Here is a 16,726-nt window from a genome sequence, read left to right as displayed (position 1 = left end):
TATGTTTTGAACCTTTTTTTTTTTTTTTGAATAAAAATTGATAGGTCGTTCTTTAGTTATGAATTCTCCTGTTATGAACTGGGCGTTTGATGGTAATTGTGGACTACATTAGTATTTTTGACTTTAAAAAAAATCATGTTCGTACTTTTCATAACTTCTTTATTCATTTTCAAACAGCCCTTTTTACATACGAATCTCTTAAACACAATCTCATTTATTTACAGAAAATGCGCACCAGGCGCATTACATATGTAGTTTTGTAGCTTTCAACGTTCTCTTCCGCGAAATCTGGTTTTACCACCGATCGGAAATCCATAATTTCTTATGTTTAGCCCCGTTGCGGAAGCCAGTGTTACTAGAATGCATTCGTATCCAAGCAACTGACCGAAAATAAAACGAAAAAAATAGCTACTTTCTGCACTGTTTCGTAGAAAACTAGCAATCCGATCAATTAGTCCAGAGGTCAACGATACGCTTCTTGCAAATGTTGTTCTTGAAAAAAGTCTTATTCTAATCGATAAATAAAAAATGGGTTGTCCTTACACGTCCTTGGAGTTGAAAAGAAATTGAACTACGGATTTTTTCGCTGAAACTTGTCAGATATATTAATGTATATTTTTGAAAAGGATATCGAAAGCTTTGAAATTAATTTATCTTGATGCGAAAAAATTTGCGAAGAAAAAAATTTCTAACAAAGCTCTTACTGGATTTTTGCTCTGAAGTAACCTTTAACAGAACCTTTTGTTATTTCTTGTAGATAAACATTGAAAGTTGTCCCCTACTTTTCGACGATCCGAAAAATCTCCCCTTGTTTTTCCCTTTCAATCTTACCTTTTAAAATATTTAGGGATTTCATGTTGGCGAAACAACGGGAACTAGGGGGGAGGGGGGAATGGAGAAACGAAATTTTGCGTCAGCAAAACAGGCAAAAATATTTTCTCCCATTTTTATTCTAATAAATTTATCACATTTTCAGACAAATAAACTTTCCGGAAGATTTAACTATATGCATCTTTAATGTTTTTTTTTTTTATTACTACGGGGGCGTTAATAAGATATCGGTGGCAGGATTGCCAGATTTCGAAGCAGAAAAATACTAAACTTTCTCTGAAAAAATGCTACATTTACAAAGTACTTTGAATTACTGCGTCGTCTAGTGGAACCATATAGAATTAAAGATATCAGTACTCTGGCAAGCTACTAGCTATTTGTTTTTGTATTTACGTATGCAGGGAAAAAGGGCGCTCATGTGAACACGGGGCACATGTGAACATGGCATGTTTAACTAAGATCACTTCAAGCAAAAAATCTGGAAAAATTCTCAAATAAAGACACTACCAGTTGCACCTCTTGGACAAAAATTTAGAGCCCCCAATAAGCCATTTTACGTTCTGTGGTGGCAAGTTCTTTGTTTTAGCAGGTGTTGAAAAAAATGTATCACTGTCTTCTTTACGTGAAAACATTTTTAAAACTAACTGCTAATCTAAATCTAAGTATTACGAACCATTGTATCAGGGGTGCCCATCTCCCCCAAGTTCAATGACGCCAATCCCCCCCCCCCCCAAAAAAACTCTCAACCCTCTTTCCCTTTTTTATATTTTTAAAAAATTTTAATTTACTTTTTTTTTATTTAGGTTACTTTTTTCATTTTTTAAAATTTAATTTACTTTTTTTATTATTTTTATTTTACTTTTAAAACTTTTTTTATTCATTTATTTTTAATTATTATTGTCATTATTATTTTATTTGAAAAGCTCTGTGCTACGCCAGTGACATACACACACAGACACATAAACTAAGTGAATAAATGAAATAAAATATAAATAGAATAAGTAAAATAAAATAAATAATTTTAATTAAAAATAAATCAATAAATAAATTTATATAAATAAAGTTTTAAAAAAATCCCCCCCCCATTTTGACGGCGCAATTCGCGCCATAATACCCCCGCCCCCCCCCCCTGTGGGCACCCTGCATTGTATGAACATTTAAGTAAATTTATGACAATGTTTAAATTTTTTTATTAAATGAAAAATTATTTATTTTTGCGAGTTAGCTCTAAAGTATACGATGGAGCACTTGTGAACACAACATCTAGGGCACAAGTGAACAGTTTCCATAGCCGCTCTCTGTAACATTATTATTAGTTTAGGATATTGTAAGTGTTAAAAAATGTGTAAATATTTATAATTATTATTTTCCCATAATTTTTTTGTAAATTTATTGCTAATTGTTATTAATATTATTAAATATTTATTTCTTTATGTTTATTATCTTTATTTTTTAAATATATTTTTGTTACTAAAATCAAGTTTTGTTGATCAATAATTTAGTGTTATATGATACTTGCAGGAAATAAAAAGATCCAAAATATTTTCATTTTATTAAAAACTGAAGTTGAAAGTCATTTAAAAATACATTATCGAACAATGTATGAAGCTTAAAAGCAAAAAAATGTATAGAATAACCCTTACATAATAAAAAATTATTTGTATAATGTAGTCATATAATTTTTTTTTTCTAGTCTATACAGAAAAAAATTTTTTTTTACAAATTTTAACCATGTCTAAGAGATAGTTCCACGGATCTTCTTGCAGGAGCCATAGTCCACAATCAGGCGGTGGGATAACTGTAACCTCATTCATAGTTCAAGCTATAATATGCTGATTTTTTTTTATTTATTTTTTTTTATCGTTAGTCGGTGCACTAATCCTCTATTTTATTTTTAATGTAGTTTTCAAGGTTTCTCTCAAATACTAGACAGGACTGCCATTAGTAACGCTCGGGGTTTTGCGTCGATTCAATGCTAAACCGAAAATTTCAATCCGTTTCGGTTCAAAAGATTAGGGTAGAGGATTTGTATTGGATTAGGAATGGAAATAAAAGAGTAATAGGAAGAAAATGATCAATTGAAATAATACCAAGAGTTTTTTCTGCTGAAAATCTATTATTAATGCCCGCTCGCTATCGCAGTTTCACTTTGATTCAGCGAAATGATCTAGTTATGACTTGGTACAAGAAAATAAATGTTATTTGTACGCTTCGCTATAAGTATTAAAAGTGATAAATTGTGCGCGCTGGTCCTGGTTTTCTCTTTTTAACTTTCTAGTCTACTTTTGAAACAAATTTTAGAACTATCGAACACTTATGCTTTTTGTGCTGTACTTTGAATTTTAAAATGCAATTTCAATGATTTTGACTTTGCAGAATAGATGACTGGCAGATTTCTATGTATTCACAAAAATTGTTGCTTCAAATGTTAAAAAAAGTACTATCTGCGATGCCCGTTTTGCAGTCTACCTCGAAAATAAAAGTTATGTCAAGTGATACGTGTTCAACAATCACGCTTGAACAAAAAAAAAAAAAATCCGTAAAAATTTTGCTGCAGACTCCGGAAAAATAACCAAACAGGAAACATCTTAAATCTCCCCATTACAGGAAAAGCCTCAAAACAAAACCCAGAATTTTAGTTGTTCATATTCGAGAAAAAAAAAGCGGCAAGAGACCTTTCTTCTCAATGATTTTCTTCATGCTACAAATTTCAATAAAAGCAAGTTACGGAAAGTTGAGATGAAGCACTGAATAATAATTTGAATGGAGGAAAGCCTTCGAAAAATAGTGGTTTTATGTCGAAATCTAAGTATCATAATTAATATAGTTTTTAATTGATATCTCCGCTAATTATTATCGGGGGATTTATGTTAAATAACCAAACATAAAGACAGAAAAATTACGAATACATCGATACCTGGTTCGATAATCAGTTTACTAGCGTTTGGGAGAAGTAACTCGGACATACATACATAGTTACATACATAGGTACATACATAGATACATACGCTCAGTTTTTAATTATATAAGATGCTTAAGATAGCAAAGATTTTCCACGAAACAATTCTGTGTAATTTTGTTACAAAGCAATCATTTTATGCTGTGTAGTGAAAGATACGTTTGCTTATTTGGGAATTTGTTGCCATATTACCCGGCTTATCCGAATTTTTGTTTATCCGAATCGCTTTTGGTCCCAGTTAGTACGAATGGAAGAGTTAAATAAAAACGAGCTATCAAAACAGTTATCTTGCTTCTTACATGGTACTAGCGAGCGAAATTAGCAGGGGATAGAGCCCCCCTTGTAATCATGGTAAGATGTTGTTATCGCCGTTGTTTCGAAAAACTGGTTGAGCTGAAATATAGCTTTAAGATAGTAGAATATAACATGGTGGTATATACTTCGAAGACTAGGTTTTTAAATTTTAACTATTACACTAATTCCTTAAGTAATGTAATTCTAGCATCAAAATAGCTTACACTTCATACTTTTAATGACTTATGTCTCAAAGTAGCGAATCTGTTTCTCTAATGCATCAAAACAGAATAAGTAAAACTTAAAACTACTCTCAGCCCTGCTTAATCAAATAACGGATGTCCAAATATAGTGCTTTTGATAATAAAACATACCGGAACCGAAATATTTCCCCTTTGACGTAACGTTAAAGAACCTCGTTACGAACAGTTTCCTCGGATAATCCCATAAAACTGATGACTGGTTTGCCAACATTTTTGCTAAGAGAAATTTCGATTAAATTTGAAGAAAAAAAAAGCAACATATAAGACAAAACAGCAAGTTTTTTTTACGCACAATGATGGAAGGGAATGATGCCAGGAAATAATAGCCGCTGAGAAAATCTGAGTGGGGATTATTATGTTCTTTATAGTTCGGAAAAGGAGATGTAAAAGTATTCCGAAAAACACTTTGAGAAAGCTGTCCCTATTATGAACTTTTCAAAAAAAAAAAAGTAGGGAAAAGGTGCCAAAACAAAGTTTTCGAAATTGAAGTTCGAAGTTACTGTCCAACTCGCTGACAACGAGTGCAAAAGGTCCACGATATTTTCTCGTTATAACCAAATGCTCGTAAAAACAGAGTTCGTAAAAAAAAAACCTTGAAAATTCATCATAGTCGCTTTTTTTCCCCTTCTATTTTGTCCTTGTGCAGTGTCAAAGAAGTTGGTAAATTTGCTTTGAACTGTCTGAATGTCTGTTTCCTGGGTCATTGCTTTTGAGGAATACACTTATACACAAACATGTATAATTTTTAAATGCTTCTTTACTTCACTAATTAAAAAAAGTGCTGTCATCGTTTGTTCTCAGGATCTGTGATATGTAATTCGAAATGTTAACTAAAATTTTCCCAAAAACGAATAAACGTAATTGGAAGTCAACAGAAATTCTATGAATCACAGAAATATTGCTTGCAAAATTTGCTCGTTAAAAGCGAGTTGTGTTCCATGGATTTAACATTGTACCAACCGAGTATCTCTGATTTCCTCGCTAAATCCGGGTTCTCGTTAAATCAGGGCTCATTATAAATGAGTTCGGCTGCACTAAAGTTTTCAAAATTTTCGCACGTATTTATATACGTACGTTTTTTTTTTTAATGAATGTTTAGTTTTTGTTATATTGTTGTTTATTAAGATTTGTTGATCATTTCAAAAACTTATTCATTGTTTTTTGTGAGTTACTATTGATTTGTTATACCCCCCCCCCCCTCCCGCTTTAAAATAGCACATTTCAAAAACACATTCATGAAAATTCTCAATATCAAAGACTGCACCTGTTCAAAATTACCGATCTCAAAAACGAACCCCACTCCAAATTCTCAATTGCAAACCCACTCCTCATAAAAATGTAACTGGACAAAACAAGGACGTTCATAAAATAGCCACCTCCCGACGGAGAAAGCAATGTTTTGAAGTGTCCAAATCCTTTTTTTGTATCATATCACAAATTTGAAATTAATTATACATGTTATGATTATTATATCATCATATTTAATTTTAGTTGAATTACATTTTCACATTAGGTTCTATATCGTTTTTATATTTATACATCTATTAATGTTTTTCTCTTAATGATTCATATTTTCACAAAAGCAGTTTCATCTTTAAAAATTAACGAACTCAAGCTCAAATTTCAGGATAGATCCGTGTTAATATTTTTATGAGCCATGTTTATTTAACATTTTAAAATTGCCTTTATAATTTGCGCCAAGATTTCTCGATAAATAGCTTATGTTATTCACAATTAAATGTGGATTCTCATCATTTTAATGCTCGGAAAAGTAGACAGACTTATTTTTTTCCTTCCTTCTTCTTCAGCTCGTTTTTTAAAATTTTATTGTTTTTTCCTCTAAATTAGAAGCATGCAGCATGTTTCTAATTAACATTATTTTAAAAATGATATTCCCCAGAACGTTCGAAACGGGTGCTTAAAAAGATTTTTTACGTTTTGGGATGGTTAATCTTGCAGTTGTTAAGCTCTACCTTCTACAATTCAAAGTTGCATACTTCAAATTACTCTTTTGAAAAACTGAATTTTCTCAAAAAGAAAAATAAATAAACTAAATTAAGCTTCATTGGTCGTTGAACTTGATTGCAGATTGTTGCCTTCCATCTGAGTTAACGGTGATGTAATTTTTAAAGCATGTACGACTCATTTAGATTGAAGAAAAGTCTTCATTTCTTTTCGATCATTGCAATACAATCTACTTATATTTCGGAGTTGTTGTAAAGGAAATGGAGGAAATTGATTCCTTGAAATCTTCGAATACAAATCCAAAAACAAGAAAAAAACCTGCTTGAAGTAATCACCTGACCCAGCCAAAACATGAGCTATTTTGCAGTATCAGAATTTTAGAAAACGTTATTCATTGGTTTTTTTTTTTTTTTTTGTTTTTTTCGTTTTTCTGTAAAGAAATAAAATCCGTAACTCCCTCCGCCAAGTTAAAATTTGACATAATTTTACCCAGTATCGAGAAATCTGGCCGATTTTCCCCAAAAAACACTTGTTTTTCATCTTTCGTTTCCGACCTTGAAGCATATTCATTATTTTCCATTATCGCTTAAATCGGATTCCAGTTTCCATGTTTACCGGCAAATCTGCATTTCTGAGAAAAATAGAACAAAACTTGCCTGAGTTTTCTTATCGTCAGTATCATTTAAGTATTCGCTGAGGGAAAAGCGTGTCTTTTGCACAAAAATGTCGTTGATTCAGTCTGAAGATGAAGTCTTCATACCACTGTATACTGCCAATCTTATTTTGGTAAGTTTTGCCCTAATGTCAATTTCTTTTGCCTTTGATTTGATAGAATTAGTCTTTATTATATTTTGATTAGTCAATTGAACTTATGTAATTCACTCTTTTTTTCAATGTGCCTTATTCAACGCCTGATTCCCCCTTGCATATAGGAAGCCTTAACGATGACCCCCTATGTGCTATAACGATGGCCCCCTCAGGGGGAAAGGGCTACAAAGCCAGGGTATATTTTAATACTAGAGTTTTCATTACTGTTACATGCAAGTCACGTCAGTTTGGTAAATGTGCTTTCATTGTTATTTTCTTCTTTTTGTGGTCAATATTTCTGAAAATATTCGGCTTTCTAGCAGTGATAGTCTCGCTGAAATTGAACGCGTTTTTGTAGCAAATGAAAGACGAATGTTTGCCTTTTGTTTTTCTTGGTAGTTATACATTCGTAATACGTACTTGGTGACATTTACTTGGATTTAGAAATAGTGTCACTGAATTCATGTTTTTATACCTTATTGATCAGAAAGAGTAAATCTTGTTTTCTGTGATATTTTGTTTTGTGATGTGAAAAGGTAAGTTTCGGAATTGATGCTCGTTTGACGTTTTTTTTTCCCCCTTGATGAAAACATAATAGTTAAGAATCGATTTAATTTATTTGATGCAGATTAAGCTACGTAGATAAACGAGAAAGGAAGTGGCAATATTTATTTTTAGTGGCTACAAAAACTATAAATAGTAAAAATGACTATCTGGTTTGATGCTGTTTTCCTGTTTTTGTTTTTAGTTATTTATTTTTTTGCTTAAAGATATTTGCTCAGACACTTCATTCTCGTCTTTCATTTTGTTTATTTCCGCAGTTTTCTTTCTTTCTTTTTTTTTCAGTTATATTTTAAAAAAAAAAAAAAAAAAAAAAAAAAAAAAAACAATCTTCTTTCGACAATTTGATCTTACATTAATCCTGATAGAACAAGCGGATTTGCTTCGGATTATCTGAAAGCACTTTTTATATTGAAATATATGTACAAAATGAGATTTTTAAATTGTAGTTTCTGTGAAAACAATTCATCCCTTTGTACCTAAAAAGGAATAATACTATGAATACTTTTTCCTGGAAGAAATTACAGTCAGCGATTATTTTTATTTTTCTGTTTTGAGAAATAGAGGAGAAAAAAAAAAGTTAAGTCACTTTACGGATATTTAACATTGAAGAAGATAAGTGATTGATTGGTTCATTGTGTCGACGGTTTTAAGCAGTTTTCTTTCTCAGACGTTTGTACGCTTGTGAATTGAAATAAGTTAGATTTAATAATTTCCATGAAAAACATTATAGTTTTGAACATATATATATATATATATATATATATATATATATATATATATATATATATATATATATATATATATATAAATTACATATAAATTACATATACAAATGTTTTATCTATAACATTTAATAATAGCTTGTGAGAATAAATTCATTGTCCTCTTCGTAATAAATAAATAAAAAATATATATTTATTTGCATCAAAGAGATAGACGTACAAGGTAATTTGGAAAGAATCAACCGATCACAACATTCAGTGTTTCTGTAGTTATTAACACAAAATCGTAATTAATACCTTAAAGTAAAGAGAAAATGTTTCGTCCTCCATAAATACAGATGTAGGACTTTCTCTAATCACTCGTATTTTTTTATCGCTTCCCGCTCTTCCCTAACTCGTTTTAATGTCTACTATAAACCGTTTGTAAAGCATCGCATGTGCGGTATTTTAATTGAGGCAAATTTATAGGCACAAGTGGTAGGGACATAAGATCTTTGACACACCACCAAAGGAAGAAATCACTTGGGATTAGGTGACCTAGGAGGGTAATATTATGATTAATCAACTCATTTTCGTACCTCCAAATGCCAGTGAAACGATGCACCATCTTGTTGAATGGGGAAATTCTGCATATCTTCCCTTAACTGAGGGAAAAGTCGAATTTCCAACATATTGAGATTGAAGATAGCACCTACTTCATTTGAGGGCATTAAAGAGTTGTGTGTAATATTTTGATGAAGATATTGCACAAAAGACTTTTACCTTTGGAGAATCACCTACGTGTACAATGCATGCCACACGCTGTAGCGGTTTACTTTTCCTATCAAATGTGGTGCTTGCCGCATCCTTACATTTAGCAAACCATCTATGACATTCAGCAAGAACAACTTTTGATACAGGATAGGATAGGCCATTGGCCGGGGTCCAATTCCACTTCGAGAGCCACTTTTGGTCTCGAGTGTCCCTGTAACCGATGTGTGTCTATCAATGAAAAACACTGGCGCGCTAAACTGGGTTTGCAATTTTATCTATGTCAGTCTCTTCTATTTTTACTAAAATATGAAAGTAGTGAATGTTTCTGAAATGTTGTATCTCTTTCATTCCAGCCTACCTTTGGAACGAGTACTCCTATAGTCCAAGTAGATGGAGACCGTCGAAAAAGTAGGGAAGACTCCTCGCCACCTCCACTAGGTGACACAGACAGTGCCATCGCCACTGGCAGCGACGTCAGTAGGGAATCCTTGCCCGACAAGCATGATAGGTTTGTAAATATTAGTATCTTTTTATATTATGTGTCGTCGAAATAGGTCTACCCGATTACATTGGCAACTGTCAAACCACAAAATAGTACGAATCAGACCTCCATAATCCGTGTAGACTCGAGACGATTTTGTTTCCAATTTTGTTTGTATATTTTCCTTAAATCTCAAATTATATGAAAAAGTTCCCGACATCGTTGATTAATCAGGGAAAATTCTTTCTGTTCTTATTCGAAGTTTTTCATTTAAATTGGGAACAAAAGAGTTCATGTCATATTTTTGAGGGATCTAATATCGAACTCCAATACTTTAAAGGTGCCATAGAAGGAAATGTCACTGTGCGTGTGAGTGTATGTTGTTTGTATTTTTATTACTTATTTGTGTGTGTGTGTGTGTGTTATCACTAAACTGGCTCATGTATGTCTGGTTGGTTCTCTAAGTGATGAATAATTTGTAAGTAAAAGTAAATTTGTTGAGATTGTAAATAGTTTTGAACAGTGTCTGGGTGGGGGGAGATGACTTCACTGTCCTGGTAAAGACAACAAATTTATCTATCTTTTTCCCGCGCAATATCTTTGCTTTCAAATCTTTCCAAGAAAAAAAATCTCAGCACGATGTCGGAGAATATGCTGCAAAGGCATACCCACCTCTTGACTGTGAGAATGTGCAACACTAGATTTGCGGTACTGCAGCGGTATTCAACCCTTTTACACTTTGGGAACTCTTTGAACTTACCGTTTTCTAGAAGAAACTTTTTGATCAGAGAACAGAAAAAACAAAAACTCGACTGCGTAAAAACTAAAAGAAAGAAATATAATCCCAATAGTTTAGAATTTTATTAAGTATTACGGAATTACTACTCCATTGAAATAGGTTTATAATCGATGCACACATAAAACAAATCATAAATTCAAAAGCAGAATAGAAGGATCAACATTTGGGGCCCTTTCATTTTCGACTAGTCAAGGAACACCGTAAAATTTGAATGGCCCCGACTGTTGATCCTTCTATTCTGCTTTTGAATTAATGATTTGTCATATGTGTGTATCGATTATAAAACTATTTTAATGGAGTCGTTATTCAGTAACACTTAATAAAATTCTAAACTATTGGGCTTATATTTTTTTCTTTTTAGTTTTTTTTTTTTTTTAAATTTTTACGTAGTCGGGTTTTTTGTTTTTATTTATTAATTATTTTTTATTTTACCCTTTTCAGTTAATTTTCATTGACTTAGTTATTATGATCATAAGACGGCAAATTTCGTAATCTTGTCATTTTATTTAGAAAGTTTATATCGCGTGGATTATTAAGTAAGTTGCGGTGGTCTAAACTACTGATTATTAGTCCCTCTAGGGACCTTACTCGGCTTAAAGCTACATATGCTTGACCTTTAGCAAAAATGCGCGAACTTTCAAACACAGTTATATTAACAGCGCGGAAAAGTCGTCAGTCAAATCTCTCTCCCAAAGCTAAAGAAGCCCGTCAATAGAGTACACGTCGCGAAACTCAGTCCCCTGAATCACGAAAAAAACAAATGCAACATGTTAAAGATGAAAATCGAATTAGTCGACTTGGTAAACAAAAATTTAGGCAGTGAAAACGCTACCTGCATTTGTCGCACGCAGTTAGCGTGCGACACGATCCCGAACTGACAATATGGTGACTGGTTGTGGATATGGTGAATTTTGATTACTGTCAAACTGTCATGTGTTTAGTGACACTCCTAAGATTAAGACAAATCGATTGACGTAAGACTTATCAAAATCGACCAAGGGGTTTAGCCTGTACAGTGCCACATAGGAACAAACATACATACATAGACTCATAAAAACATTACCATCCTTTGCGTCGCGCACGCGCAGTCGGGTAAAAAAGGCTATCAACATTTTTCAAACTCAAATTTACAAACTAATTTTTACTTTTATTTAATTAAAATACAGATATTGTAACAAAGTAATGAATAATAAGGTAAATATTTTTTTTTCTAAAATGTATTCTATGAATAATAAACAAAAAGGACAAATAAAATGTTTGAATAAAAAATGTTTTCTAGCAAACCACCTGAAAGATTTCTTTTTAAATAAAAATAGAAATTTTTCAAAAAATTGACGTTATGATCGGGCAAACAGTGATTACTTCTGGAACCCATTTCAAAGTTCCGGGGAAACTGTAGGGTTCCGTAGAGTCTAGGTTGAAGACCTCTGCTGTGCTGCATCTTGGCTAATGATGACCCGAATAGAAAATCACTACCATCATGGTTAATGGTTTCTCACGAATCCATGACAATGAGTATTCTTTGTACTACACATCTTCTACAGTGGTGGTAAAAAAATTGCATCACCCGCGCAGCAAAGGAGAGGGATTTCATCCCGACTGCATTCAACACACAGTCAAGCATCCCGTATCCCAAATGATTTGGGGATGTATTTCTGATCAAGGAGTTGGTGGGCTTCACTTTGTGCAAGGAACAGCAAACGCTCAGGTGTATATTGGCATTTTGGAGGAGAAATTGCTTCCTACTATCCGGGATCACTTTACTTCAGTTCCAAATTTCATTTTCCAGGATGATTCTGCTCCGTGCCATAGGGCAAAACTGGTAAGTAACAATTTACTAACCTTTATCTTGCCATTAGACTTAAATTGACATGGGTTTTTTTTTTCTCTAAACTCACACGCAGGTTCAGAAATGGAAAAATGAGCATGGGGTCAGCAGTCTGCCTTGACCCGGAAACAGCCCCAATCTACGTAAAGAATTATCGGATTCTTGCTGTTAAATGTTTATATCATAAGTTTTGGAGAAATTCACAGCATAAATCGGAAGCGTTAATCGGTCGACTAAAACTTCTCACATATCCCATTGTTGTGAAAATGCGAGGGTGATGCAATTTTTTTACCGGCACTGTACTACTACACAAATAACACCACGTTGGTCTCTTAGTCACCAACGTTAAGCATACGCGATCAACTTTGAAAAAAAATAAATAAATAAAAAAATTTCAAACTGAACATCTTAGATTTTCATAAGACTTATGTGAATGGTATCAGCTTGACTTCGAATGTGCAGACATGTACATTGTGCATGTCTGTTGCATTGGCTGTGTTAGCCAATGCAACAGAATTAAAAACTTAATTGAGGAAATGCAAATTTAAAATAATGTTGCATGAAGATTGATTTGTATTTTTTTAAAAAAACTATTATTTAAAAATAATTTGGGTCGTTTCAGTTGCAGTGATGACGGGGAGGAAAGTTATACTTGCCTTGGCCATCTTTCAAGACCTGATCAAAACAGGTAGATAGATTCATTGTTTATCGCAATGTTGAAAATAAATTGTTGTTTGTCATGAAACTGCTCTTGGTTTGAATGTGAATATATATTCTTTCTTTAAATTTCGAAAGTGTACTGTATAGCTTTTATTTTTTACTAGTGATACCCGCACGGCTTTGCCCCTAATAGAAAAATCAAAAGGTCTTTTGGTTCGCCTGTATATTTACAAATAATGTATGGTGAATTTTCTCGCCAGTTGGCTTGTACCCATCTTACGGTTCCACGTTATGATAATTTCGTATCTCGCCAATTGGCTTGTGCCCATGTTACGGTTCCACGTTATGATAATTTCGTAATTTACTTGTCCATCTTATGATATTTTTTTTTCTTAAAATTAGAATAGAAAAAGAACTACATCGAATTTTCGAAAAATCGCTTCGAGGTGCATACCCCCATGCTACATACTAAATTTGTGCCAAATTTCATGGCAATCGGCCGAACGGTCTAGGCGCTATGCGCGTCACAACATCCTACAGACATCGAGACATCCAGACATCCTCCGGACAGAGAGACTTTCAGCTTTATTATTAGTAAAGAAGATTCTTATCCCCTGGAGGGTCTGATTAACGCACGGTCCTGCAGGTCCGTGAACCCGAACTCGGGCACCGCAATTTTAGGGGCACCAAAATTGTGTAAATCTCTCTCTTTTATCCCTTTTTCTTGAACGGTCAATTTGAATTTTTTTTCGAATTTTCTTGTGAGAAGAGGACGCAAATTTCTCCAGGACCTGCGCATTACTTTCGCTAGATCGGGCCCTGATCACCTGCAAAGCAAAGAACCTAAGTTTTAATTTTAGAGAAACTCCATACTTAATTTCATAGAATAGTTGGCCCTCCCCTCTTCCGCTCCAGACATGTAGTTCTGTAAATGAATAAATGAACTGTAAGAAAAACTATTTGCATGACAAGTGCAATTACAACTGTACACAATATTTAGCAACAACTAGGTATCGAATTCGTCACTTTCGTTGAGAAAGCAACAGGTGTGTCTGTAAGGACTTAAAAACTTTCCGTTTTCTCGTGCAATCGAGGTCAGCGCTCCTTGCATATTCCGAGATGCCCGTAAAGGTACAACAATGGGGATGGAAAGAAATGCTTCTTTTTACTTGCAAAATGTACTTCCCCCCTCCTCCCTCTTGTCCTGCTGCGTCGTCGTCGACAACCTTGGCACCGTTGATAGTGCTCTCTCTCTCTCTCTGTGCTTGTGCGTGAGAAAACATTTATTTGCAGTTTATTTTTTGCATCTGTGTGTTTTGCCGTTGTGTGCTTTTGCCTGACGTGTTTGTGAATCCTTGTGTTGTCCATTTCTGTCCAGTTCCGGCAGCTTCCGGAGTACGAGCAGCCACGGCAGCAACACTGGATCTCGGAGACGGAGGAACACCCGGATGCTCAACAGGTCGGGGTAAGTGGAACATTCGAGAGTTTTTTAGCTTTTGCTGCGCTACTTTTATCCTTTGTTATGTGAGTTATGTTCCTGTAGATTTTTTTTTTTTTTTTTTGCTTATATTTTGTTAGCAGTCAAATGTACTCGCGTCGTAAGCAAAATACTGGACAAACTCGATAACTCGAAGTCCCAAGGAACCTGCTAAAACGTTCGAGTTATGGGAAGTTTTCACAACACTATCAAGAGTTTGGGACCCAATAAAACTTTGAGATAAAGGAATATTCGAGTTATAAGCTTCAAGTTATCGAGATCCGACTGTACTCTCATCAAGAAGGAAAATACTGAATGAATTATGTTCCTGCAGATATTTTTATCTTTTTCGTAGCCTATATTTTATATTAGCAGTCAAATGTAGTGTCTAAAAATGGTCAGGGATTGGATACTGCTAATATCCGTTTCTGCAATAAAATAAAAAAATGGACGCAATGCACTTGACCCTCCAAAACTCGCGCCGTGAGCAAATTCTCTCATCAAGAAAAAAAAAAAACTTTTTGTTTTATTTTGTTTCATCAAGTATTTTATTTGTTTCAGCAAGTATGATTTTCTTTAAAACGTGTACTTTTAATGGATAGTGAATGATATGTATTTTCAAATAAAAAACATTTAAAACATTTTTTAAGGACAGTGTGAGGTGTGAGGAAAATTCTCACATGGCGAGTTCTCAGGTTACTCATATTAACGCTAGTTCTGGAGGATTAAAATGAATTTTAGAAAGAGAGATTCCGTGTTTTTTTATAAATATATTTCGACTTTTTTATTTCAATTTTCAGTCGCCTATTACTGTTTTAAATTTATTTTTATTTGGGCAGAATAATTTTCAGATATCTTTTTTTTTCCTCTCCCACCATTTTTTGTTAAAAAACATGAGTTTATCAAGAAATTTTGCTTTTGCATCGCATAGTTGATTTACGAGTCATTTGTTTTAAAGCTGGACACTTTTATAGTTGATGTCTTCAATTTTCGTAAAAATTTTAAGATGTGTTAGTGGTACTACGATAAGAAAAAGTGAAGTTTATTTTTCTAAAAAACTGATTTGTTTGTCTTTGAGTAGAGGTCAAAGTTTAGGGTCGTGAGAAAAACGAACTAAATATATGATTGCTTTGCTTCAAAAGCAATGAGTGAACCAAGCCAATTCCTTTAAATAGGGATACTACTTGATACTAGGTACATGCTAACATAAATACTTTGGTGGCTCACTCATGGCTTTGAGGGCAAAGGCCAATTGAAACTGCTACTTTTTTTTACTTTTTTCGCCTTGTTTAGGCCCGGATATCTGCTAAAGCCGTGAGTAACCCTCAGAAATAAGTATATGATTAACTACTTACCATAGTATAGTACTAAGAAAAACATAAAATAGCCTTCGTTTCTCTTGGCTTTAGTAATTAAACGGTCTCGAAATCGATGATTTTTTTAAAATACCCAAGTTTAGAGGTCAATAACGTCAATCGCGACGGGTCAACAACTTTAGGACACAGCTGTAGTTATAGCCCAAGTGGTGTAGTTTAAGATTCAGGTTAGAAACCCATGGCAACTTATCAACTTTTTTAATTACGCGATCCCAAAGTTGATCATTTGAACCAAAAGGATCACAGTTTTAGGTCAATTACTCTAAAGCGCCTGAGTCAATAACTTTGAGCAGGAGCTGTAATTATGCTCTACGTGGTGTAGTTTTAGACTCATGTCAGAAAACCATGAGATCTAATCATCTTACTTAATTAAACGGTCTCAAAAATGATTATTTCAGTATAAAAGAGCGTTTTTTCACGAGTTTATATGCGTGCTACTCAAAATCTTATGAGGTCAAATTCGTATAAATACTAGAACGAATCAACAGCCTAATGTACTTTAAGCTCCCAAAATTTCATGCTTCCACTGTAATAAAATTTTCTGTTACCTTGAGCACAACATGGCAATTCTTCTCACAAATGTAATCCTCCATTTTGGGCTACTATATTTTGGAGACCCCAAATCTTCAGGATTCCGCTTTCGGAAGCTGAAAATTAGCATCAGATTAGTTTCAAAGACATCTCTACTCCTCTATAAAATTTCATCCCAGTCGGGGATGATAGAGCGTGGACAGTTTGGAAAATCAGGTCAGTTGACGTGGAATCACTCTGATGTAATTATGCACATTTCACCTGCATCTTTTGTTATTGTCTAACAAACCTGTTTTTTGAGCCTTATTTGATAAATTTGATTATTTATAAAAATTTATTACTAAGTAGTGTATATGCAAATCCTACTGTAAATATGATCTCAATTTCTTTAACGTTATTGACCTCTAAACTTGGGC

The 16,726-nt window shown here is 33.6% G+C and overlaps 1 protein-coding gene across 5 annotated transcripts in view; it reads left to right on the top strand.

Annotated features, from left to right (window-relative positions):
• LOC129223396 (rab11 family-interacting protein 3-like) overlaps positions 1-16,726 on the top strand; it is a 205,483-nt gene that overhangs the window by 81,040 nt on the left and 107,717 nt on the right. The window contains exons 1-4 of one of the 5 annotated variants that reach the window (XM_054857991.1): positions 7,013-7,098; positions 9,512-9,666; positions 12,889-12,954; positions 14,305-14,391. In XM_054857991.1, coding sequence (XP_054713966.1) covers positions 7,036-7,098; positions 9,512-9,666; positions 12,889-12,954; positions 14,305-14,391 — 371 coding nt within the window. In that variant the 5' untranslated portion in view covers positions 7,013-7,035. Of the gene's footprint in view, positions 1-7,012; positions 7,099-9,511; positions 9,667-12,888; positions 12,955-14,304; positions 14,392-16,726 lie in introns of those variants that run through there. The other 4 variants (XM_054857988.1, XM_054857987.1, XM_054857990.1 and 1 more) reach the window with 4 other exon arrangements.

Source organism: Uloborus diversus, chromosome 5 (genome assembly GCF_026930045.1).
Source record: "Uloborus diversus isolate 005 chromosome 5, Udiv.v.3.1, whole genome shotgun sequence".
NCBI classification, from domain to species: Eukaryota; Metazoa; Arthropoda; class Arachnida; order Araneae; family Uloboridae; genus Uloborus; species Uloborus diversus.
This window is presented reverse-complemented; position numbering and strand designations above follow the sequence as displayed.